The following is a 25,489-nucleotide window of genomic DNA, read 5'->3' as shown; positions in this document are numbered from 1 at the left end:
AAGTTCACTGCTTTTATCCTCTTATTCCTTTTACATGGAAAAAACAACATAAGCCTGTAATTCCAGTTGATTTCTGAAAGTCTCAATGCACTTAAATTAAGTGAATAAGTACTATTATCTTGAACTTCTGACCTTACTCAAACCTCCTGCCATGGCCTCCCAGAATGCTAGGATTACAGGTGTGAGCCACGCTGACTGGCGGAGATGAGTACTATTATCAAATCTATTTTCTAAAGGAGAAAACTGAGGCACAGAGCAGTTAAGTACCTTATCCAAGATCACAAAAGTCATAAGTGCTAAAGCCAGAATGTCACGCTCAGACAGCCTGGCTTCAGAGGCTTCAGTTTTAGCTACTGCTTCTATTTCCTTTAGAATTTTCTTAGAAAAATGTAAAAGGGCCGGCGCCTATGGCTCAAAGGAGTAGGGCACGGACCCCATATGCTGGAGATGGTGGGTTCAAACGCAGTCCCAGCCAAAAACTGCAAAAAAAAAAAAAAAAAGAGAGAAAAATTTAAAAGAAGTAAATCACTGTCCTTTTGATTTTAGTTTCTACCTAGTAGTGTGGCATGTCCTACCTGGTATAGCTTTACAGACCTACTTGGTATAGCTTTACAGGCCTACAGTTAGCCTGTGAAGGACTGGAACAATATTCCTTCCAATCACTGAGATGGAAGATGTACCTATGATGCACTCAGCTGATGTGATGTGAGAGAAAAGCAGTGAAGTCAAGAAATGAAGATACCATAATGGATTCCAAACACTGCAAGTATTGAAGTGAAGATGGAAGAGACTGGCTATGCTAACTCACTGTGTGAACATGGGTGTCAGTTCTCTCAGCTGCTCAAAGTTAAAGTGGAGTGAAATGGTCTCTAAGGTTCTTTTCCTGTGTAAGTAAAGGCTTTTCCAACAATGCATGGCAGAATAGTTCTAGGAACCCAGGGGCAGCCCAGCCACATCTGTTGATGGGGGCTGGGAGGAGTGTCAGGTACAGATTTATTGTATTTATTAAAAGGGTACAGTGGCTCAGTGCCTGTAGCTCAAGCAGCTAAGGCGCCAGCCACTACAGCAGAGCTGGTAGGTTGGAATCCAGCCCAGGCCTGCCAAATAACAATGACAACTACAACCAAAAGCCAGGCGTTGTGGCAGGTGCCAGTGGTCCCAGCTACTTGGGAGGCTGAGGCAAGAGAATTGCTTAAGCCAGGAGTTGGAGGTTGCTGTGAGCGGTGATGCCACAGTTGTCTACCCAGGGTGACAGCTTGAGACTTTTTTTACTCAAAAAATAAATAAATAAATAAATAAATAAGGGTACAGTGAGCTGGATGGGGTGGCTCACGCCTGCAATCCCAGCACTGTGGGAGGCTGAGGCGGGAGGATTGCTTGAGCTCAGGAGTTTGAGGCTTGTCTGAATGAGAGTGAGACCCCAACTCATGAAAAAAATGGAAAAACCCAGTCAGACGCTACTGTGAGTGCCTGTAATCCCAGCGGCTTCGGAGGCTGAGGCAGCAGGATGCCCACAACCAAGTCTGAGGTTGCAGTGAACTACAACGCCATTGCACTCTGCTCAGGGCATAGGATAGAACTCCATCACAACAACAACCAAAAAAAAAAAAAAAAAAAAGAGTACAGGGAGAAAGTCATTGAAAAGCCATAATGGCATGTACCATTACTATACTCGAATCTGTGATAGCAGGGATACATAGCAGATTCCACTTCAAAAGTATACAGCTTTGTGCTCACTTCGGCAGCACATATACTAAAATTGGAACGATACAGAGAAGATAAGCATGGACCCTGCACAAGAATGACACACAAATTCGTGAAGCGTTCCATATTAAAAAAAAAAGTATACAGATTTTTACTTAAACAAATTTATATAGGCTGGGTGCAGTGGCTCACGCCTGTAATCCCAACACTCTGGGAAGCTGAGGCAGGACTGCTTGAGCTCAGGAGTTGGAGACCAGCTTGAGCAAGACTAAGACTTCATCTCAACTAAAAACAGAAAAACTAGCCAGGTGTTGTGGTGGGTGCCTGTAGCTCCAGCTACTCAGGAGGTTGAGGTAAGAGGATCACTTGAGCACAACAGTTTGAGGTTACTATGAGCTATGATACCACTACACCCTACCCAGGGTGACAGAGTGAGACTGTCTCATGAAAAAAATAAATAAATAAATAAAAAAGAAATCTATGTAGAGGCCTCCTCTTACTCTTACAATTCCAAAATACTTTATTTAGGGCAGTGTGATAACAGACCCTCTGCTAAAATCCTCTGGAATACAGCAATGAGAAGACAGTGATAGCCATTTGGTTCAGCCACACATAATTTGCTTTGAGGGAGTGCTATGGTTCAAATACATCCCCAGTGCAGCAGTGTTGGCCTGCAGAGATGAGGCCTAATGACAGGAGACTGGGTCACCAGAGAGGAGCCCTCTCGAATGAGTTAATGTCCTTATCAGGGGAACAAGCTGCTATTAAGTGAGTTGGGTGGGCACCTCTCAGTCTTGTATCCTTGCTTCTGCATTACACCCTTCACCCATTGGATAACCCTCACCAGGAGCTGGTGCACTGGCTCTTGGACTTCGCAGCCTCCCCAGGACCATGAGGTAAATAAATTTCTGTTTCTAATAAAATACCCAGTCTCAGGTATTCTGTTATAAGCAACAGAAAATGGACTGAGATGGGAAGATGGTGCTGTTGTCCTCTTTCCCCTGCCCAGTCCTCAGTCCTGTTCTACCTTATCCCACTCCTACCAGGATCCAAACTCACCTTCTGAGGGCTGAAGATCACTTTGTATTTGCGAGTTCGGCCAGCCGATTTGTCAGCATTAACAAGATCTACAGATAAAAGGAATGCAGCCCAGCAAGCCACAGACCATCCATTAGACTAGAAGCAAGGAAGCAGATATTCCTACAATGGCCATGGCCAACTCAAACAGTTCTTTTCTTATTCAAAGGTCCCATGGCCAAGGCCCTTAGATCTTGGGCTAAATACACATTTCCCACATAGTAAAATAACACACTCACTGGCAATGTATCGCATGTTCTTGATGCGGGGTCTGACCAAAAAGCACAATCTATGGCAAAACAAAGAAAAAAAAGTAAAGAAAAATCATAAAATTTGATAGCAGCTTATAAGAAACTAAAACAATGCCATCTCTTTCATTTTGACCTTGACAAGGCCTACAGGTCCCATCCTAGCCAAAGTTACACCAGTTTTCTTGGCCTGCTGTATACCAATCACAGGAGACACCTCTCAACACAATAGGCATACTGTGATGAGCTGGGTGCATTTGTTAACCCTATCAAGGGCACAGGAGTTCCCGTTCTCAAATAATTTATAATTTACTTAGGATAATAAGTAATATATATGGAATATAGTAACAATCAAGTGCTAAAATAATATAGGAGTACCCCATTAATATACAATTATTTGTTAATTAAAAATAAAACTATAAGGAAGACTTCCCATTTAGGTCTTTCCCTTTGCCAGAAGCTCTGGTGCTTTTTACTCCTTCTATATTCCTTTCTGTCTAATAAAATTCTACCTTGCCACTGATCTGTGGTCCCTGGGTTCATTCTTAGAATCCCCGAGACCTACTGAAGAAATTCTGGTAACATATTTTGGGGCCGTCATCCAGGATTGAAGATCTGTGATGGGGTCTCACTATGTTGCCTAGGCTGGTCTCCCAGGCTTAAGTAATCTTCCTGCCTCAGCCTCACAGGGTGAGAATCAATTTGGCCAAATGGGAAGAAGAAAGTGGGATGCACTGAAGAGCCTGTGTATTTCCTCTGTCTTCTGGAGTGACCTTTCCGCAGGATGTTTATCCTGCTGGTTTCCAGAATTTTCTCTCTATCAGCCTCAAGATTCAAACAGCTCAGAACTGGGTGCAATGGCTCACACCTATAATCCTAGCACTCTGGGAGGCTGAGGTGGGTAGATTGTTTGAGCTCATGGATTTGAGACCAGCCTGAGCAAAAAGTGAGACCCCATCTCTACTAAAAATAAACAAACTGAGGCAAGAGGATCGCTTGAGCCCAAGAGTTGGAGGTTGCTGTGAGCTATGATGCACAGCATTCTACCCAGGGCAACAGCTTGAGACTCTATCTCAAAAATAAAAAGATTACAACAGCTCAAGTGGTTCCTGTGTATCTAGACGCAGTCCTCTGGATCAATCTTCAATTCAATCTCTTGCCCTAAATCTAGAATTGGTGTTTCCAGCAGTCAGGCAACGTATCTCCTTTGCCTCTCTGTGGCTATATTTCTCTGCTAACGAGAATACATACCCAGACAACAAGAAGAACTACAAATCAGGCTGAGTGTGGTGGCTCATGCCTGTAATTCTAGCACTCTGGGAGGCTGAGATGGGTGGATAGCTTGAGTTCATGAGTTCGAGACCAGCCTGAGCAAAAGTGAGACCCTGTCTCTACTAAAAATAGAAAAACTGAGGCAGGAAGATCTCTTGAGCCCAAGAGTTAGAGGTTGCTATGAGATATGACACCATAGCACTCTACCCAGGGCAACAGCTTGAAACTCTGTCTCAAAAACAACAACAACAAAAACTACAGATCAAATGAGTAAACTGCAGACAATCAAAAAAACATCTTGAGGCTCGGAGCCTGTAGCATAGTGGTTACAGCACCAGCCACATATGCTGAGGCTGGCAGGTTCGAACCTGGCCCAGGCCAGTTAAATAATAATGATGACTGCAACAAAAAAAATAGACAGGCATTGTGGCGGGCACCTGTAGTCCCAGCTACTCAGGAGGCTGAGGTGAGAGAATTGCTTAAGTCCAAGAGTTTGAGGTTGCTGTGAGCTGTGACGCCACAGCACTCTACTGAGGGCGACATAGTGAGACTGTTTCCAAAAAAAAAAAAAAAACTTGGATATTTCTACTTTCTTCACAGAAACTAACCATCTGAAAAGACTTCGTTCATTCTCGAGGAAAGGCAAAGTAAAGCCATAAAGAGTTATGCTACATAGCCACCAGAAAGGTCAAAATGAAAAAGGTGAAAATACCAAATGTTAATGAGGATGCAAAGTAAATGGAATTCTCATATGCTGTCTTTAGGATCATAAATTAGTATAGTCACTTTGGAAATTGTTTTCCAGTATTTACCACAGTTGAAAATATAAGTAGCCTGGCTCGGCATCTGCACCTCAGAGCACCAGAACATATACCAGGACTGGCAGGTTCGAACCTGGGCCCGGGCCTGCCAAACAACAACTACAAAAAAAAAAAAAAAAAAAAGCTGGGCGTTGTGGCAGGCACCTATAGCCCCAGCTACTTGGGAAGCTGAGGCAAGAAAATCACTTAAACCCAAGTTTGAGGTTGCTGTGAGCTGTGATGCCACGGCACTCTACCAGGGCGACATAATGAGACTCTGTCTCAAAAAAAAAAAAAAAAAAAAAGAATACAAATAAGCAATGGCTGGATGCAGTATCTCACGCCTATAATCTTAACACTCCAGGAGGCAAAGGCAGGAGGACTGCTTGAGCTCAGGAGTTCGAGACCGGACTAGCACGACCCTATCTCTAAAAATAACCAGACATTGGGGGCGCCTGTGGCTCAGTCGGTAGGGCGCCGGCCCCATATACCGAGGGGGGCGGGTTCGGGCCCAGCCCCGGCCAAACTGCAACCAAAAAATAGCCGGGCGTTGTGGCGGGCGCCTGTGGTCCCAGCTGCTCCGGAGGCTGAGGCAGGAGAATCGCTTGAGCCCAGGAGTTGGAGGTTGCTGTGAGCTGTGTGAGGCCATGGCACTCTACCGAGGGCCATAGAGTGAGACTCTGTCTCTACAAATAAAAAAAAATAAAAATAAAAAAATAACCAGACATTGTGGCAAGTGCCTATAGTTCTAGCTACTTGGGAGGCTGAGGCAAGAAGATCTCTTGAGCCCAAAAGTTTGAGGTTGCTGTGAGCTATAATGCCATAGCACTCAACCCTAGGGTGACTGAGTCAGTCTATGTTTCAAAAAAAAAAAAAAAAAAAAAGACAAATAAGCAATAATCCATTAATTTCATTCCTGACATGTATGGAACTGAAATGTAAACATATAATGAGTAAAAGCATGATGTACACAGCTCGGCGTCCACAGCTCAACAGTTAGGGCACCGGCCACATGCACCGGGGATGGTGGGTTCAAACCTAGCCCAGCCTGCTAAACAAACAAACAAATTAAAATAGCCAGGCATTGTGGCAGGTGCCTGTAGTCCCAGCTACAAAGGAGGCTGAGGCAAGAGAATGACTGAAGCCCAAGAGTTTGAGGTTGCTGTGAGCTGTGACGCCACAGCACTACCAAGGGCGACAAAGTGAGACTCTGTCTCAAAAAAAAAAAAAAAAAAAGCATGATGTACAATAGTCAAAATTGGCACAAAATAACCATTAACAATAGAATAAGTAAATTATAACATATTCGTACAGTGGAATAAATGAAAATGAACAAACTCTATATAGAACTGAACAACTACATAGACTAAGATGAGAGAATTTCACAAAATAAGGAAAATTCAAGAATAAAAGATTCTGTATTGTATTATGTCATTCATTTGAAGTTTAAAGACAAAATTAATTTGTGGCATAGAAGTAAGGTTAACAATTAATTTAGCTGGGCAATCAGTGCTTGTAAATGAACAATGGAGAATAAAGGATGGTGGCTATTATCTGTTCCAGAATCTGGATGGTAATTATAAATGTATGTAACCAGCTTTGTCAAACTGTACTTTTATATATAACTGATCTTTATATGTGTTACATTTTATTTAAAGTGGTATACATACTTTTAGCTTGTTGTAGATAAAGAAATTGCTAAAAATAAACTCTTCATACTTGAGAGAAAAAATTCCCTTGTATTAGAAAAAAATGTAAAAAATAGCCGGGAACGGTGACCCACATCTGTAATCCCAGCACTTGGGAGGCTGAGGCAGGTAGATTGCCCTGAGTTCAGGTTCGAGATGAGCCTGAGCAACAGTGAGACTCCATCCCTAAAAAATAGCTGGGCATTGTGGCGGGTGCTACAGCCCCAGCTACTTGGGAGCCTGAGGCAAGAGTTTGAGCCCAAGAGTTGAGTTGCTGTGAGGTAAGATGCCAGAGCACTCTACCAAGGGTGACCAAGTGAGACTCTGTCTCCAAAAAAAAAATTAAAATGAACAAATAAAAATAAAACTATAGTCAGGTGCAGTGATGTAGTCCCCACTACTGGAAAGGCTCAGATGGGAGAATTATTTTAGCCTAGGAGTTTGGTGCTATATTGCACCATGATCACACCTGTGAAGAGCCACTGGTATCCAGCTTGACAATGTAGCGAGACCCTGTCTCTAAAAATAAAATGAAATTAAACACATTTCTTAAAAATTATAATTTTTTTTTTTTTTTTGAGACAAAGTCTCACTATGTTGCACTGGGTAGAGTGCTGTGGTGTCACAGCTCACAGCAACCTCAAACTCTTGGGCTTAAGCAATTCTCTTGCCTCAGCCTCCCAAGTAGCTGGGACTACAGGCTCTGCCACAACACCAGGTTATTTTTTGGTTGCAATTGTCATTGTTGTTTAGCAGGCCTGGGCCGGGCTCAAATCTGCTAGCTTCAGTGTATGTGGCCAGGGTCCTACCCATTGAGCTACAGGCACCAAGCCAAAAATTATAAAAAAATTTTTTCTTTTATTTTTAGAGACAGTCCCAGTTTGTCACCCTCAGTAGAGTGCCGTTGTGTCACAGCTCACAGCAACCTCCAGCTCTTGGGCTTAGGCGATTCTCTTGCCTCGGTCTCTCAAGTAGCTGGGACTATAGGCGCCTGCCACAACGCCTGGCTATTTTTTGTTGCAGTTTGGCTGGGGCCGGGTTTGAATCGGCCACCCTTGGTATACGGGGTCGGTTCCCTACTCACTGAGCCACAGGCACCGCCCTAAAAATTATAAAAAAATTTTTTAAAGTATAAGAAAGTAATAGAAAATAATTTTTTAAAACTGGAGTCTACAGGGTGGCCCCTGTGGCTCAAGGAGTAGGGCGGTCCCATATGCTGGAGGTGGTGGGTTCAAACCCAGCCCCGGCCAAATAAAAAAAAAAAAAAAAAAAAAAAAACTGGAGTCTACAGATACAGATTTATCCTCCATGGATACGATGTATCTAGTTTTCCTTCTAAGGAAGGGCATATTAACATATGGTTTATGCATAAATATAATTTATGTGTTTAAGATTTTTTTTGAGTTTTTTCTTTTTTTTTTTTTGAGATAGTCTCAAGCTGTTCCCTCCCCACCCCGCCCCTGGTAGAGTGCCATGGCATCACAGCTCACAGCAACCTCAAACTCTTGAGCTCAAGCAATTCTCTTGCCTTAACCTCCCAAGAAGCTGGGACCACAGGTGCCCACCATAATGCCCAGCTATTTTTTGTTGCAGTTATCATTGTTTCATTGTTGTTTTAGCTGGCCTGGGCCAGGTTTGAACCCACAAGCCTCGGTTTATGTGGCCAGTGCCCTAGCCACTGAGGTATGGGCGCCGCCCTTTTGAGATATTTTTTAAAAGGACAATAGGCAGTATATGACTATATACCAAGGACAAAATGCCATGCAAATCCAGAGCAGGAGAAAGTCCCCCTGGACTGGAGAGGCCACACAGAGCTTCATGAGCAAGGTGAGCTGGGTATTCCTCACAAGAGCAGTGAGTTTCAGGCAAAGTGAAGGGAGTGTCAAGAGCACAGGCACAGAGCACAGAGCTAGGATGTGTGTCGGCATGCCTATCAATACAGGCTTGAGGCTGAGTATGGTGACTCATGCCTGTAATCCCAGCACTCTGGGAGGCTGAGGTGGGTAGACTGTCTGAGCTCAGGAGTTTGAGACAAGCCTGACCTAGAGTGAGAACTCCTCTCTATTAAAAATAGAAAAATTAGTCAGACATCGTGATGGGTACCTGTAATCCTAGCTATCAGGAGGCTGAGACAAGAGAATCACTTAAGCCCAAGAATTTGAGGATGCTGTGAGCTATGACACCACAGCACTCTACCCAGGATGACAGAGTGAGACTCTGTCTCAAAACAAACAAAAAATACAGGCTTGAAGAGAATGCATAAAAGGTAAAGTGGGAAGGCAGTATGTGAGGGCACACTGTGGACAGCCTTGGGGTCCATGATAAGCAATTTGGATAATCTTCAGTAAGTAATGGGAAGCCTCAAAGCATCTTGAGAAGAACACAATGAAAATAATTTTGAAAGATGAATCAATCAGCAATAGATGATAATATGAATTAGAGGGGGAGAAAACAAGAAACTACAAGGGAGAACCATTAGGAGGCTAAAGCAATAACTTAGGTGTGACATTGTAAAGCTTAAGGAGGTGAACCGCCCATCTCAGCCAAGGACAGAGGAAAGGCAAATGTGCCCCTTAAAGACCTCCTCCAGCTTGGAGAGGAGACAGTTTTTCAGATACTCACTGCTCATTGGAGCTGAGGGATGGCTTGTTCTCCACCTTGTACAGCTTGTCTACTTCATGTTGCTACAGAGAGAATTGAACACAACAACAAATATAAGAGTGCTTGAAAAGCACAAATCATGCTAGGGAGATGGGGACTTCCTAAGGCTTTCCTACCTATGTTAATTCTAAGAATCAAATTGTTCCCCTGGCAACCACAACAGTTAACCTTCCTCAAACTGTCAATAAGAAACTAAAACTAAAACAACATAGAAACAATACAAAAAACAAGCCTCAATCTCCCTCTGCCCATTCAATTTAGCTATCCTGTTTTTGCTCTGTAAGGATAGTCACTCTTTAGTAATTTGCATTGTTCCTCAAAAGAAAAACTGTCCAAGGAGGACAGAAGGGTCTTGGGAAAGGACTATTACCTTCAGAATGGAGACATTGGCAATTCGATCCAACGGGCTCATGAGATCTGCCTCAATGAACAAATCCTTTTTTCCAGGAAGCTGAAGGAGACACAGTATGTTGGGTCACTCAGAGGTCACATAAGCTCTCACAGCTGAGAATTTTTCAAGCCAACCATCTAACAGAAACACTCTTTGAGTAGGAAGGGCACTAGGCATCATCTAGCTTAGCACTTTATTTACTGTCTGTATACGCAGTGGACATTTCTCTATGTATATATCCAATTTGCCTTCTCATTTTCTGTACCAGTGGAAAGATAGCTACCTTTTTCCTCAGGTTAATTCCTTGCCAATCCATCCTCCAGCTCACCTTGGCCGATACCCAACTTCCCTCTTCTCCATTCCCTCCTCCACTCTACCTCCTAATAATGCCTGGTTTCCTGCTGAACAAAGCCAAACACAACAGAATCCCACCTTGCACCGTGCAGGCCTCTCAATTAACTACTAAATATCTTTTCAAATTGTATTTTTCTCCTAATTACAAAAATAGCACATGCTGGCTCAGCGCCTGTGGCTCAAGCGGCTAAGGCGCCAGCCACATACACCTGAGCTGGCGGATTCGAATCCAGCCTGGGCCCACCAAACAACGACGGCTGCAACCAAAAAATAGCCAGGCGTTGTGGTGGGTGCCTTTAGTCCCAGCTACTTGGGAGGCTGAGGCAAGAGAATCACTTAAGCCCAGGAGTTAGAGGCTGCTGTGAGCTGTGACGCCACGGCACTCTACCCAGGGTAACAGCTTGAGGCTCTGTCTCAAAAAAAAAAAAAAAAAAGCACATGCTCAATAACTTAGAAAACCCAGAATAGTTCTTACCCTACCACCCTAGCACCCATCCACCCCATAATCTCCATCATTTGATTCTTGCACCATCACTCCTGACAGAGTTCTCATATATGTTCGGAGAAAGAAGAGGTCACAGGGACAGGGAAGGGAAAGTCACCAGAAGTTTCGTCTCCACTACACTTGACAAATGGGTAGGCTGACATATCAAGAGTATAAAGAGTACAACCCAGCAAAGGCCCCAGAGGGAACATAAAATGTGTGCTAAGGGCAGAGCAGCAATTCAGTTGGGAGGATGAATAAGAGACAGGTTGGTTAGTGGTTCCCAACTAGGGACAATTTTGCCCTTAAAGCAGCCGTTCTCAATCTGTGGGTTGTGACTCCATTGTAACAATGAAAATATATTCTGCATATCAGATATTTACATTACGATTCATAACAGTAGCAAAATTATAGTTATGAAGTAGGAACGAAAATAATTTTATGGTTGGGGGTCATCACAACATGAGGAACTGTATTAAAGGGTTGAGGCTTTAGGATGGTTGAGAACCACTGCCTTAAAGGGACATCCGACAATGTCCAGACACATTGTTGCTTATCTGACTCTGGGTGAGAGGTGGTATCAGTACCTAATAAGTAGAGGCCAGGGACACTGCTAAGCACCCTACAACCCAAAAGACAAGCCTTCAACAAAGAGTTATCCAGCCCCAAACGTCGACAGCCAGAAGCTGAGAAAATGTGTGTAGGGAATGGTGGGAAGTAAGGCTGAAACAGTTGCCTAGAATTGAGTGTGAGGGGCTCCAAATGCCAGATTAGGAGTCTGGCCTTGAACCTCTATGGAACAGAGAAAACCAAAAGCTTTTGTGTGCTGAAGCATCCCAATCAGCTGGACATTTTAGTCAGATGAATCTGGCAATTGTGGATAAAATGGATTGAAGACATGAGAAACTGGAGGCAGGGAGTTCACTTAGGGACCTAATACAACAGTCAAACCAGCCAAAGCACGTGGGAATGAGTAAGGACCTGACTTAGGTCTCTGCGCCCGTAGCTCAGTGGTTAGGATGCCAGCCACATACACCGAGGCAGGTGGGTTTGAACCCAGCTCAGGCCTGCTAACCCACATTGACAACTGCAACAAAAAAATAGCTGGGCATTGTGGTGGGTGCCTGTAGTCCCAGACACTTGGGAGGTTGAGGCAAGACAATCGCTTAAGCCCAAGAGTTTGAGGTTGCTGTGAGCTGTGACACCATTGCACTCTACCAAAGGTGACATAATGAGACTCTGTCTCAAAAATAAATAAAAGGATAGCCGGGCATTGTGGCAGGCGCCTGTAGTCCCAGCTGCTCGGGAGGCTGAGGCAAGAGAATCGCTTAAGCCCAGGAGTTGGAGGTTGCTGTGAGCTGGGTGAGGCCACGGCACTCTACCAAGGGCCATAAAGTGAGACTCTGTCTCTACAAAATAAATAAATAAATAAATAAATAAAAGGACCAGACTTAGACTATGAACAGAGATAGGTTAAGAGATATATAGAAGGGTAATTTTTCTTTTTTTTTTGCGCTGTTGGCTGGGGCTGGGCTTGAACCCGCCACCTCCATCATATGGGGCCAGCACCCTACTCCATTGAGCCACAGGTGCCGCCCAGAAGGGTAATTTTTCTAAGCCAGCACCCATAACTCAGCAGGGCTGGCAGGTTCAAACCCAAACCAGGCCTACTAAAAATAACAATGACAACTATAACAAAAAAATAGCTGGGCATTACGGCAAGCACCTGTACCCCCAGATACTTGGGAGGCTGAGGCAAGAGAATCGCTTAAGCCCAAGAGTTGGAGGTTGCCGTGAGTTGAGACACCACGGCACTCTACCAAGGGCAACACAGTGAGACTCTATCTCCAAGAAAAAAAAAAAGAAGTGTAATTTTTCTTAAATACTTCGAAGAAATTAACAGTGATAATGCCTATATCTGATGGTAGGATTATAAGTGATTTTTTTCTCCATACTTTCCCTCATCTTATATTTTCTATAATATACAAATGTTATTTTATAATCATTATAAAAAAGCATATGAAAGGAAGTATCTATGGGGCTCAGCAACCGTTTCAGTTAGTTGAGGGGGAAGAGGAGTCAGAGATGACTCTGGTGTTTCAAGTTTGAGTAGCAGTGCCCATTAATAAGAATAAGGGCAGAAGTTAGTGTGGACAGGATATTGTTTATTGCACAGAGATCCACTTTGGCCATACTGGGTCTCCTTGTGGGTTCCTCTTTCTTACCATACTCCATTTATAAGTTTCTATCCTTGGTGTCATCAGGTCTCTTTCATGTTGATCTCACCTCAACTATTGGATTTAACTAGCACCTTTCTTCAATTCCGAAGATGTTTGTTTCATGCCTTCTATGTGTATATCACACATATATAATATGCTAGCACATAAAAAAGAAATAAAATATGATTGTCTCACATTGGAGCTGCAGTTCTATGTTTCTATCTGCTGGGTGTTACAAGCTTACAAGCTGCATTTCCTTTTTTGTTTTTGTTAGAGATCAGTGTCTGTGTTGCCTAGTCTGAATCTAACTCAAACCTGCTTCACCTGGGACGGCTGGCACATGCTCTGCATTTCCTACCAGCTTCTCAACGTCCCCACATCCAAAACCAAACAAAACCAACTTCCCTCCTAAGTCTGTTCCTCTTTCTAATTCTTTTTCTCATTTCCATTCCATGTTTATATAACACATGCTTTTTTTTTTTTGAGACTAAGACTCACTCTGTCTCCCTGGGTAGAGTGTCATGGCATCACAGCTCACAGTAACCTCAAACTCTTGGGCTCAAGTGATACTCTTGCCGTAGCCTCCCTAGTAGCTGGGACTAGAGGCATCTGGCACAACAGCTGGCTAGTTTTTCTTTTCTTTCTTTCTTTTTTTTTGCAGTTTTTGGCCGGGGCTGTGTTTGAACCCGCCACCTCTGGCATATGGGGCCAGCGCCCTACTCCTTTAAGCCACAGGCGCCGCCCTGGCTAGTTTTTCTATTTTTTTTTTTTTTTTTTTGTAGAGACGGGGTCTTGCTTTTGCTCAGGCTGGTCTCAAACTCCTGAGCTCATGCAATCCACTCTGTCTCAGCCTCCCAGAGTGCTGAGATTACAGGCATGAGCCACCCTGCCCAGCCAACATATGCTAATTAAGCATACACTATGTGCTTGACTCTAAGCTAGGTACTCACTGGGTACAATTGTGCTGAATAAAACAGACTTACCTGTCCTCAATCTTATGGAGAATATGGACATTAACCAAACAACTTAACAGTAATCCTTTAAAATGACAGTAGTAGCATTATTTTCCTAATACACTCAGCTTTGCTTCTCCCTCAACCTTTGTAACCAATGAAGTTTTTGAGTCTTCTTCACTACTACATCACTTCGAACCCACCATTTCTCTTTGTTTCCACTGACAACACCTTTGTATGGGCCTTCATTACTTCAGTGTGATATATGATTCCTAACTGGCCCTCTGGTTGCCCATTTACCTCACTTGACATTGTGAGAATCATCAGTAAGTATTCTTCTATGCCACAAATGGGGGAAAAAGAATTTTCAGTGGCTGCTTAATGCCTTCTATGTAACTTCCATATATGCCTTGTCCTTCCCTGGTTCCTTACTTTTCTCCTACCAGTCTACCTGCTTGCCGCATACTCTCCCATTTCCAAAGAAAATATGATTATTATTCATACTCCAGCTCTATGAAACACCTTTATCACCCTAGCTAGAGATGACTGCTTATTCTGAACTGCTCAAGCTCCGTAACAGCCCTCACCCACCACCTGATACCCCGTGTGTAGTAATTGTGTTTCATAAGGCGCACATTGGAATGGTAAGATCCCTAATGGCAAAGATCGCTTAACCATCTTTCCACTTCCAATGATACCTGGCACTAGTGGTGTCTCGCTTTCCTCTATGAAAAAAAAGTGATTTCCATTAATTCCCTGGCCAGGGCCCGGCAGCCCTTACTACTCTCTTACACTCTCCCAGGAGTGTTCCATTTTGGACCTGCAGCGGAAGCTCCAAGGACAACACCAAAGACCAAGAACAAGATCACAAGGTCTCAGCAAAGAAGAAAGACGCGTCCAGTGAGTGATAAACTTGACGCAGAGAGGCGCCAGGCGTGGCGAGCACTGACCTGCTCTAGCAGATAGACTAGCTGGTCTCGAGCCAGCCTCTTGAGCATAGAGAAGTCAGGCAGCTCGGGGGCGTCCGGCCGATGAGGAAAAGCCATGGCAGCCGTCCGTGGGCCGCGGGGTGGAGGAAGGGGATGCCCGCCGCTCTGCGAAGGCCGGCAGCGGCCCAAGGCAGAGTCCAAGTGGCTGTACCTCAGGCCTTGGCACCAGCCCCAAGGGATCCCTCGCTCCTCGGCCGGATTACTGGAATGAAGGGCCACTTCCAGGCCAGACAGCCGCAGCCTTGGGGCACCCTGGTCTTGGACCTGCAGCCACGGTACCCGAACCGCCCCTCCCTGATCGGGTCTGCCAGTCAGCAGGGTCCGAGGTCACACCCACAGGGAGCCCGCAGCAAGCCCGCAGTAAGCCGGGAGAACCCCACCTCCCGCGAGAGGCGACTTCCTAGACCTCCCGGAAGTCCCTCCCACTCGCTGGCGCAGGGAGTCCAAGACCGGAACGGCGGCCTGGAAGGGACAATTGCAACCCGGAGACGTGCGCTGAGTTTCCCGTCTCATTCCTGGCCAGAGGGGAGATTTCCTAGGAAAAAAACCGATTAGACCTTAATCTAACGTACACCCAGTTCTCCTGGCTTACTTGGATAAGGGTTGGGCACTTCATCTTTACTAGGACTTCGTGAGATGAGCAAAACCAACGTAGCGTGTGGAGGACGGTGGCCCCGGATCTTGACGATCGGTCAAACCTGCCCGGTGCCTTTGCCGGGTCAAGGCGCTCCGCGGCGTGGAGGCCACGGGAGGCGAGGCGCGTGAAGATGGGGTGAGGGAGTGGACAGAAGACCCGCCTTGGGATCTGAGGGAAGCTGAGTCCTACCAGCTGTTACTGTCAGGTATTTGAGTTTGTGAGAAAATGGATGAACTAGGGCACGTTCGTACAGCAAAACTGAAGATAAGGGCAGAGCACTGTGGCTCAAGCCTATAATCCCAGCACTCTGGGAGGCTGAAGTGGGTAGACTGCCTGAGCCAGAACGAGACCTAAAATAGCCGGACGCTGTGGTGGGCGCCTGTAGTCACAGTTACTTGGGAGGCTGAGGCAAGAGAATTGCTTGAGCCCAAGGCTTTGAGGTTGCCGTGAGCTATGATGCAATGGCACTCTACCGAGGTCGACAAAGTGAAACTCAAAAAATAAACAAAAACCTGAAAATGGCCAGGTTGGAAGCTCTTGCCTGCAATCCCAGCACTGTGGGAGGTCCACTTGAGGCCTAAAGTTCGAGACCGTCTCTACAAAAAAAAACAGAAAAACTTAGCCGGAGGTAGGGGCCTGCAATCCTTTGAGCCTAGGAGTCTGAGTCTGCAGTGAGCTGTGATCGCCTCTGCACTCCATCGTCAGTAACACGTGAAAGCAGCCAAATCCAAAGAGTACATGCGTATGCGCCATTTATATAAGGTTCTAGAACAGGAAAAACTAACCTATAGTAGAAAACTTTTTTTTAGAAAACTGAGCACCTTTGGGACTGCGGATGGAGTGGGAGGAGAAATGAGGAAACTTGATGAAAATGATCTGTATCTACTTAAAAAAAAAAAAAAAAGCAACGGGCGGTGACTGTGGCTCATTGAGTAGGGTGCCGGCCCCATATACCGAAGGTGGCGGGTTCAAATTTGTGAGCTGTAACGCCAGGCACTCTTACCGAGGGTGGTAAAGTGAGACTCTGTCTCCAGGAAAAAAAAAAAAATTAAAGCAATAAAAAGTTATGAGAGACATATGGCTACATCAGGGTAACAAAACCTAAACTCTCTGATCATACCATCATGTCATTTCCTGGTGAGACGTAGAGAAATACAGAGCATTACTCGTGGCCAAAACCAGATAATAGGAGTATGTTAAGATATCATGGGGGACCAGATGCGGTGGCTCAAGCCTGTAATCTCAGCACTCTGGAAGATCGCTTAAACTCAGGAGTTGCAACAGCCTAAAAAAAAGAGTATGATCTGTCTCTACTAAAAATAGAAAAACTAGACAATTGGGCAGCGGTTCAACCCAGTCCCCGGAAAATTGCAACAAAAAATAGCCCCTGGGCAGCACCTGTGGCTCAGTGAGTAGGGCACCGGCCTGTACACCAAGGGTGGCAGGTTCAAACCCATTCCCCGCCAAACTGCAATTTAAAAAAATAGCCGGGTATTGTGGTGGGCGTCTGTAGTCCCAGCTACTCGGGAGACTGAGGCAAGAGAATCGCCAAAGCCTAAGAGCTGGAGGTAGTTGTGAGCTGTGACGCCAAGGCACTCTACCGAGGGCAACGGAGCAAGACTGTCTCTAAAAAAAAACAAAAAAAACTAGCCAGGTATAGTGGTGGGTGCCTACAGTCCCAGCTACTTGGGAGGCTAAGGCAAGATCACTTGAGCCCAAGAGTTTGAGGTTGCTATAAGCGCTGATAGCACTCTGCCCAGGGTGACAAGAGACTGTCTTTAAAAAAAAAAAAAAAAGAGGCTGGGGCAGTGCCTGTGGCTCAAGGAGTAGGGCACTGGTCCCATATGCCGGAGGTGGCCGGTTCAAACCCAGCCCTGGCCAAAAACCACAAAAAAAAAAAAAAAAAAGAGGCTCTGAGTCTGTGGCTCAAGCTGCTAAGGTGCCATCACATACATCTGGAGCTTGCCGGTTTGAATCCAGCCAGGGCCTGACAAACAATAATGCAACCAAAAAAATAGCCAGGCGTTGTGGCAGGCGCCTGTAGTCCCAGCTACTTGGGAGGCAGAGGCAAGAGAATCTCTTGAGCCCAGGAGTTGGAGGTTGCTGTGAGCTATGATGCCATCGCACTCTACCCAGGGCAACAGATGAAGTAATTGCTATTGACATTTAAAATAGCAATGAGATTCCAGAGTGGAAATGACAGAGCTGGAATGTCAGTGTTTTTCATTAATTTTAACATCCTAACTCATCTAAACTTTTTTGAGTGTCCAACTTTTGCTGGTATTGCTGGTACATTGTTAAAGCAAATCATGGCTGAAAGCTGTCATCAGACTCAACGTCATTTGCATGTCTCATTCTATTTGAAACCAGAATTTCTGGTAATATTTCTAAGAGAATCGCATATTATGCCAGACAGTGCCATATTGCTGGAACTCTAGAAGCCCTAAATTAATGATGAGGCCTGGGTTTAAGTCTTAGTGATACCAGTTAACAGCCATCTTAGAGTCCAACCCCTTATTTTTAAGGGGCTTATATATCTATTTATGCCTACCCCCCACAGACTTTTATAGCAATCTAGTTATAAACCATTAGATTTAAGCTTTAGAATGTAGCTAGGGTTTTTGTAGAGGGTCCTAAAGCCTTGCCTGCTTTGGATTTTTGGTCAAACCCCACTTCCCAATCTTTCTGAACCCCAGCAACTAAGATGTTTATTTTTTGATTGTCAAAACCTATCACTGATCTTCCCTCAGATCTCAAGAGAACCTTACCCAAGCTGAAGGTTGCTGTGAGCTTTACAGAGGGTGACAAAGTGAGACTGTCTCAAAAAAGAAAAAAAAAAAAAAAACTATCACTGAGCAGGGTGCTCTGTTGGGCATTCCTCTAGTTCCATTTCTCTCCCCATGTTCAACAACAATGATCCTTCCCTTCCCTCTCTCTACAAGGTTTACAGGTAAACCCTCTCAGCCCAGGGAGCAACACACAACACAGACTGCTACATTTTACTTTATTCTGCATATAAGAAAAACCAATTAACTAAGCAGTTCCAGAACTGTTAGTGTTCACCAATCAAGAAAGTAGGCTGGGCGCAGTGGCTCATGCCTGTAATCCTAGCACTCTAGGAGGCTGAGACAGGTGGATTGCTTGAGCTCATGAGTTCAAGACCAGCCTGAGCAAAAAAGACCCCCATTCTCTACTAAGAATAGAAAAACTAGGCCGGCGCCTGTGGCTCAGTGGGTAGGACACTGGCCCCATATACCGAGGGCGGTGGGTTCAAACCCGGCCCCAGCCGAACTGCAACAAAAATATAGCCTGGCATTGCAGCGGGTGCCTGTTGTCCCAGCTACTTGGGAGGCTGAGGCAAGAGAATCGCCTAAGCGCAGGAGTTGGAGGTTGCTGTGAGCAGTGTGACGCCATGGCACTCTACCGAGGGCAATAAATTAAGACTCTGTCTCTACAAAAAAAAAAAAAAACTGAGGTAAGAGGATTGCTTGAGCCTGAGTTGGAGGTTGCTGTGAGCTCTAACGCCACGACACTCTGCCCAGGGTGACAGCTTGAGACTCAAAAAGAAGTCAGAAGGCAAACTTTTCATTTCCTCCCAAACATATATTGCAAGTATCACAGAAACTCAGTAACAATGCATACAACCTGGGTTGGTTTTCAACAGAGCTCAAGTAAGAAAAGGTCTCCAAAAAAAAAAAAAGTTGGGATTTTGGCGGCACCTGTGGCTCAAGAAGTAGGGCGCCGGTCCCATATGCCAGAGGTGGCGAGTTCAAACCCAGCCCTGGCCAAAAAAAAAAAAAAAAAAAAAGAAAAGGTCTCCAGGGGTTAGATGTTGGTAGTGCCTCCAGAAGCCTGAAGATCCAACCAGCTCTTTCCTGCCCCGTTCCAGGCTCATCACTTCCTCCTATTCCAAGGTGGCTAATCCATACACAAATCCAGGCAGCTACAAATAAACTTCCCCAGTTGTGTGTGTGTTTTTTCTTGTAGAGACAGAGTCTCACTTTATGGCCCTCAGTAGAGTGCCGTGGCCTCACACAGCTCACAGCAACCTCCAACTCCTGGGCTTAAGCAATTCTCTTGCCTCAGCCTCCCGAGTAGCTGGGACTACAGGCGCCCGCCACAACGCCCGGCTATTTTTTGGTTGCAGTTTGGCGGGGGCCGGGTTTGAACCTACCACCCTCGGCATATGGGGCCAGCGCCCTACGGACTGAGCCACAGGCACCGCCCCCAGTTGTGTTTCATGAGGCACTGCCACAGGCCAAGCCCGGCTCAAACTCTGTACAAGAAGTTCCCACTGCTGTCAAAGAACTCCCGCCCCCTCTGCACTACTTTGTTGCTGACATTCTGGTCACCCAGTTCCCCTGCCTTCAACTCCAACAACTTCTCATTGCTTGGCAATCCATCATTGTGAGCTTGTGGGGTGCCCTCACAATCACTCGTAGAACATTTCTGCAGTGCTCTCTGATGATCCAGGGCTGCAGGGACAGGCACAGAACTCTCCTCGAGTTTCTGGAATCCTTTATTCCTTCCCTTCTGTCTACTTGGTGTATTTGTACTTTGAGAGTTTGACTCTATCAATTTCAAAGCCATGCTGTGACTCTGGCTTTTGGATGAAGCCTCATCCCCTGGCATCAGCAAAGGGCCTAATACAGAGTAACCTGCAGAGAGTGGCTTCGAGGTACGTCCAGGGCCAGGGATCTGCTGCAGTGAGTGGGCAAACCTAGCTTTCTTAAGAACTTTCTGATCTTGCTTCAGTTTCTTCTCCAATGTGGGTACAAACTTGCTTTTTAAAACCCTTCGGATCACATCAGTGCTGACATCAAAGCCTTCAGCCAACCTGGGAACTGACCAGGACTCTGCAAATTCCTTGTGTAAATACCTATGGGAAAAAGCAGGTTTTCAAGTTATGAAGAAGTCTCCTGTCAAAATATCTTATATTATGGCTTGGCGCCCGTAGCACAGTGGTTAGGGCGCCAGCCACATAAACTGAGGCTGGTGGGTTCAAAACCAGTCCCGGTCTGCTAAACAACAATGACAACTGCAGCAAAAAAATAGCCGGGCATTATGGTGGGCACCTGTAGTCCCAGCTACTTGGGAGGTTGAGGCAAGAGAATTGCTTAAGCCCATGAGTTTGAGGTTGATGTGAGGTGTGATGCCACAACACTCTACTGAGGGCGACATGATAAAAATGTCTCAAAAAAAAAAAAAATGATATTAGTAATAAAAAAGGAAAAAGAGGACTAGAAAAAGCAGCAAGCATAGTCTTTCTTTCTTGTGCCAGTTTAATGGTTTTCTACTCTTGTGCTTCAAGAGCAGCAACTGACTACTCTCAGTCAGGTCACTTCATTTCCTATCACGTGAACGCATCTTCCTGTCATCTAATACCAATGCTGCATCTTAGGGATGAGGACTATCCTTCCCTTCAGAGCATGGTTTGCTGGTAGAGACATACCTGAATTGCTTCAAGAAGTCTAAACTAGGCTAGGTGCAGTGGCTCATGTCTGTAATCCTAGCATTCTGGGAGGCTGAGGTAGGTGGATCGCCAGAGCTCAAGAGGTTCGAGACCAGCCTGAGCAAAAGGGAAACCCTGTTTTCTAAAAAACAGCTGGGCATTGTGTTGGGTGCCTCTAATTCCAGCTACTCAGGAGGCTGAGCCAAGAGGATCCCTTGAACCCAAGAGTTTGAGGTTGCTGTGAACTATGAAGCCACAGCACTCAATGCCAGGGGGCAGAGTGAGACTCTGTCTCAAACAAAGTCTAAGCTAGAGTTACTCTGAAAGGATGAAAATGAGTAAGAAGCTGGCAAAGGGAGGAAAGAACAAGAGATCAAAGGTGTTGGTGGCAGAGTCAACAGCACATCATGTTGAAGGGAAAAACCCACCTAACAGTGAGGGTGGGAGAAAGATGATGTCATGCTTATAAGTCTAGAATTTATCCCAAGGCAACAGTGCCCCAAGCATTTTAAGCAGTGGCATGCCATGGGTAAATTTTCATTCTGAAGTTCAACATATGGTAGCTTTTCAATGGCAAAGGTATAGGCAGAAAGACTGAGCAAGAGGCAGTCTGGACTGAGACAGTGGCAATAAAACATAGGAGTTGAGAAATATTTTGGAAAGTCAAATGGTGGAACTTGGCACTAAGGAACTTAAAATTGAGAGAGGAAGTATCAAGACCAAGATTCAGGATTTTAGCTTGGGCAATTGGTAGATAACAGGAAGAATAGGAACAAAATTAAACTGTCAGAGAACAGTGATGAATTCTGTTTTGTATAGTTGAATTTGAGGAAAGAGTGAAGTCCAAAACAGATGTCTGGTACATAGTTGAATACCTGGTTTATATCTCAGAAGAAAAACGTACACTAAAGATGGTAGGTTTGGAAGTCATAAGCCAACAGTAGGGGTGACTGAAGTCACAAGTAGCCTCAGGCAGGGAAACATGCAGAGTGAACCAAAATGACTAAGCACACAACTCTAACAGCGGTATTTAAGATAAGAGGAGCCCAGAAAGGAGAAAAGCAGCCCCTAGAAAGGGGAGGGGGGAGAAGATGGGAATGGTACCCTGGAGTAGAGGGAGAAGGGAATGTTAAATCAGTTTAGGCGTTGCCTGTAGCTCAGTGGATAGGGCGCCAGCCACATACACTGAAGCTGGTGGGTTTGAACTCAGCCTAGGCCAGCTAGAACAATGACAATTCAACAACAACAAAAAAACAGCCAGGTGTTAAGGCAGGTGCCTGTAGTCCCAGCTACTTGGGAGGCTGAGGCAAGAGAATTGCTCAAGCCCAAGAGTTTGAGGTTGCTGTGAACAGTGACACCACAGCACTCTACCCAGGGCAACAGCTTGAGACAACGTCCCAAAAAAAAAAAAAGGAATTCAGTTTAGGTTCCGCATCTATCGCTCAGCAGCTAGGGCACCAGCCACATACACCAGAGATGGAAGGTTCAAACCAGACCCGGCCTGCAAAACAAAGACTACAAAACAAAATAGCTGGGCATTGTGGCAGGCGCCTGTAGTCTGAGCTACTTGCGAGGCTGAGGCAAAAGAATCACTTAAGCCCATCATAATAGACAGGTTAAATAAACTATGGCTTACTATGTTATCTATAAAAAAATAATTGTTCTCTCTTGCAAAATGGGAAGACCTACAGGAGATATCTTTTTTTTTTTTTTTTTTTTTGTAGAGACAGAGTCTCACTGTACCGCCCTCGGGTAGAGTGCCGTGGCGTCACACAGCTCACAGCAACCTCTAACTCTTGGGCTTACGCGATTCTCTTGCCTCAGCCTCCCGAGCAGCTGGGACTACAGGCGCCTGCCACAACGCCCGGCTATTTTTTGGTTGCAGTTTGGCCGGGGCCGGGTTTGAACCCGCCACCCTCGGTATATGGGGCCGGCGCCCTCCTCACTGAGCCACAGGCGCCGCCCAACCTACAGGAGATATCAAGTAAAAAAAAGAGAAGTGTGGAACAGTATTTATAGTGTGTCACTTAATAATTCAGGAGGTGAAATTAAAAATCTGTGTTCAGGCTCGGTGCCTGTGGCTCAAGCAGCTAGGGCGCCAGCCACATACACCAGAGCTGGAGGGCCTGAATCCAGCCTGGGCCAGCCAAACAACAATGACAACTACAACCAAAAAATGGCAGAGCACTGTGACAGGTGCCTGTAGTTGCAGCTACTTGGGAGGCTAAGGCAGGAAAATCGTTTAAGCCCAATAGTAGGAGGTTGCTGTGAGCTGTGATAGCAAAGCACTCTACCCAGGGCGACAGCTTGAGGCTCTGTCTCAAAAAATAAAATAAAAAATATCTGTGTTCAGGGCGGCGCCTGTGGCCCAAGGAGTAGGGCGCAGGTCCCATATGCCGGACGTGGCGGGTTCAAACCCAGCCCCGGCCAAAAACCACAAAAAAAAAAAAAAAAATCTGTGTTCATATTTGCTTGTATTTGCATAAGGACACCTGAAAATAACAAAAACATTATTTAAAAATTGTACTTACAGGTGGCACCTGTGGCTCAGTGGGTAAAGCACTGGCCCCATATACCAAGGGTGGCAGGTTCGAACTCCGCCTTGGCCAAATTGCAACAACAACAAAAAAAATAGGTGGGCGTTGTGACAGGCGCCTGTAGTCCCAGCTACTTGGGAGGCTGAGGGAAAAAAAATCACCTAAGCCCAAGAGTTGGAGGGTGCTGCGAGCTCTGATGCCTGCCGTAACACCCGGCTATTTTTTAGTTGCAGCTGTCATTGTTGTTTGGTGGGCCCAGGCTAGATTCCAACCCGCCAGCTCAGGTGTATGTGGCTGGCGCCTTAGCCACTTGAGCCACAGGCACCAAGCCTATAAAATGTAGTATTTAAGCTATAGATCTTCTCTTCAGAAAAATGCACATGACCACAAAAACACAATACTGTATGTTGGGCAGTGAACATCAAAATGTATGTTGTAATGTCTGCAATTTCTTATTTACGATTTTCAGAAAAAAATGAACCGTGTCACAACGTTGAAAACTATTAAATCTAGGTAACTATTTTATAAAAATTCCTTATACTACTCTAATTTTCTGTTACAAAATTGCAATGATAAGAAGTAAGCGAGGCCAGGCATCATGGCTCATGCCTGTAAGCCCAGCACTTTGGGAGGCTGAGGCAGGTGGATCACCTGAGCTCAGGAGTTTGAGACCAGACTGACCAAGAGCTAGATCCCAGCCCTACTAAAAATAGAAAAAATTGCAGGCGTTGTGTCAGGCACCTGCAGTTCCAGCTACTTGGGAGGCTGAGGCAAGAGAATCTCTTGAGCCCAGGAATTTGAGATTGCTGTGAGCTATGACGCCAGAGAAGTCTACCAAGGGCGACAAAATGAGACAATGTCTCTAAAATAATATTAATATTAAAAATATAAAAGCAGGGTGGCACCTGTGGTTCAGTGGGTAAAGTGCCAGCCCCATATACCGAGGGTGGTGGGTTCAAACCCAGCCCCGGCCAAACTGCAACAAAAAAATAGCCCGGCATCATGGCGGGCGCCTGTAATCCCAGCTACTCGGGAGGCTGAGGCAAGAGAATCGCCTAAGCCCAAGGATTTGGAGGTTGCTGTGAGCTGTGACACTACGGCACTCTACCAAGGGGTAATAAGTGTGACTCGTCTCAAAAAAAAAAATAAATAAATAAAAATAAATAAAATATAAAAGCAATACTAAAAAAGCCAAACCCGTGCCCTAGTATCCCATTAGATCCCCTTCTTGTCTCGTCCCATTAAACAGACACGCTAAAGGTACCATGAGTCTCACCGGATCTGCTCCATGGCTGCCCACGTCAGGGTTCGGGGCGGGGAACAGGAGGCTTCCATTTGCCTCCGAATTTTCTGGAATCGGATTGCTTTTCTCTGTCGTTTCAGGGTGCTGGGGGAGAAAACCAATGGCAGAAGCCGTATGTGGAAGCAAGAAGGGTGTCTGAACAGCCTTAGGCTAAATCACAGATGCTCGGCCCTCTTCTCCGGGTTCGCGAGCGCAACGGGGCCCTGCTGCAGTTTACAGTGGCTCCGCACAGTACCCCGGGAGTCTAACGGCTACAACTGACCAAGCAGGCCAGACTCACTACACCAGAAACGAAACCGTCCCTGACGAAGGGACTCGTGGTCCCGAGGGAGCTGAACACCCGACCCTGCACCCTTAACACAGGCGGCAAAGGGCGCGGCCCTGCCTCAGACCAGGGGCCCCGGGAGGAGCCGGTACCTCTCCACTTCCTGCAGCTCCCGCTCCTCCAGCTCCCAGTCGGAGTCCAGGTCTGACTCGCGAGCGAAGAGGCCCGTGCCCACCACCCCCCTGGTCGCGACCCCAGAGCGCGCGACGGCAACGCGCACACGCCTGCCCAGCAAGAGACTTAGGGTCACCGCCATGTCGAAACAGCCGAGTTTCCAGGGCCTCTCAGCGCCCGGCGCCGGAAGTAGGGGCGGTAGCGGAAGTAGGGGGCGGGACGAGCAGAGGCTGGGTGGTCCCAGCGTCTCCGGCTTTGATTGGCCAGAGGTCAATAAGAGC

The 25,489-nt window shown here is 45.8% G+C and overlaps 2 protein-coding genes and 1 non-coding gene across 5 annotated transcripts in view; 1 reads left to right on the top strand and 2 right to left on the bottom strand.

Annotated features, from left to right (window-relative positions):
• Window positions 1–15,226, bottom strand: part of VPS33B (VPS33B late endosome and lysosome associated) — a 29,730-nt gene extending 14,504 nt beyond the window's left edge. The window contains exons 1-5 of one of the 3 annotated variants that reach the window (XM_053581897.1): window positions 14,802–15,226; window positions 9,821–9,901; window positions 9,412–9,473; window positions 3,021–3,070; window positions 2,764–2,831 (exon numbers count right to left, since the gene is read on the bottom strand). In XM_053581897.1, coding sequence (XP_053437872.1) covers window positions 2,764–2,831; window positions 3,021–3,070; window positions 9,412–9,473; window positions 9,821–9,901; window positions 14,802–14,897 — 357 coding nt within the window. In that variant the 5' untranslated portion in view covers window positions 14,898–15,226. Of the gene's footprint in view, window positions 1–2,763; window positions 2,832–3,020; window positions 3,071–9,411; window positions 9,474–9,820; window positions 9,902–14,801 lie in introns of those variants that run through there. The other 2 variants (XM_053581896.1, XM_053581898.1) reach the window with 2 other exon arrangements.
• LOC128580024 (U6 spliceosomal RNA) lies at window positions 1,730–1,836 on the top strand. The gene has a single exon (XR_008378387.1). It is a non-coding gene; the product is annotated as a U6 spliceosomal RNA (small nuclear RNA).
• Window positions 15,227–19,619: 4,393 nt separating the features above from the next.
• On the bottom strand, window positions 19,620–25,399 carry NGRN (neugrin, neurite outgrowth associated). Its single transcript, XM_053581902.1, has 3 exons — window positions 25,187–25,399; window positions 24,743–24,853; window positions 19,620–20,356 (listed from the first exon to the last, which is right to left on the bottom strand). The coding sequence occupies exons 1-3, from the start codon at window positions 25,348–25,350 to the stop codon at window positions 19,747–19,749; spliced, it is 885 nt and encodes a 294-aa protein (XP_053437877.1). The 5' UTR covers window positions 25,351–25,399; the 3' UTR covers window positions 19,620–19,746.
• Window positions 25,400–25,489: the final 90 nt, after the last annotated feature.

Source organism: Nycticebus coucang, chromosome 2 (genome assembly GCF_027406575.1).
Source record: "Nycticebus coucang isolate mNycCou1 chromosome 2, mNycCou1.pri, whole genome shotgun sequence".
Taxonomy (NCBI): Eukaryota; Metazoa; Chordata; class Mammalia; order Primates; family Lorisidae; genus Nycticebus; species Nycticebus coucang.
This window is presented reverse-complemented; position numbering and strand designations above follow the sequence as displayed.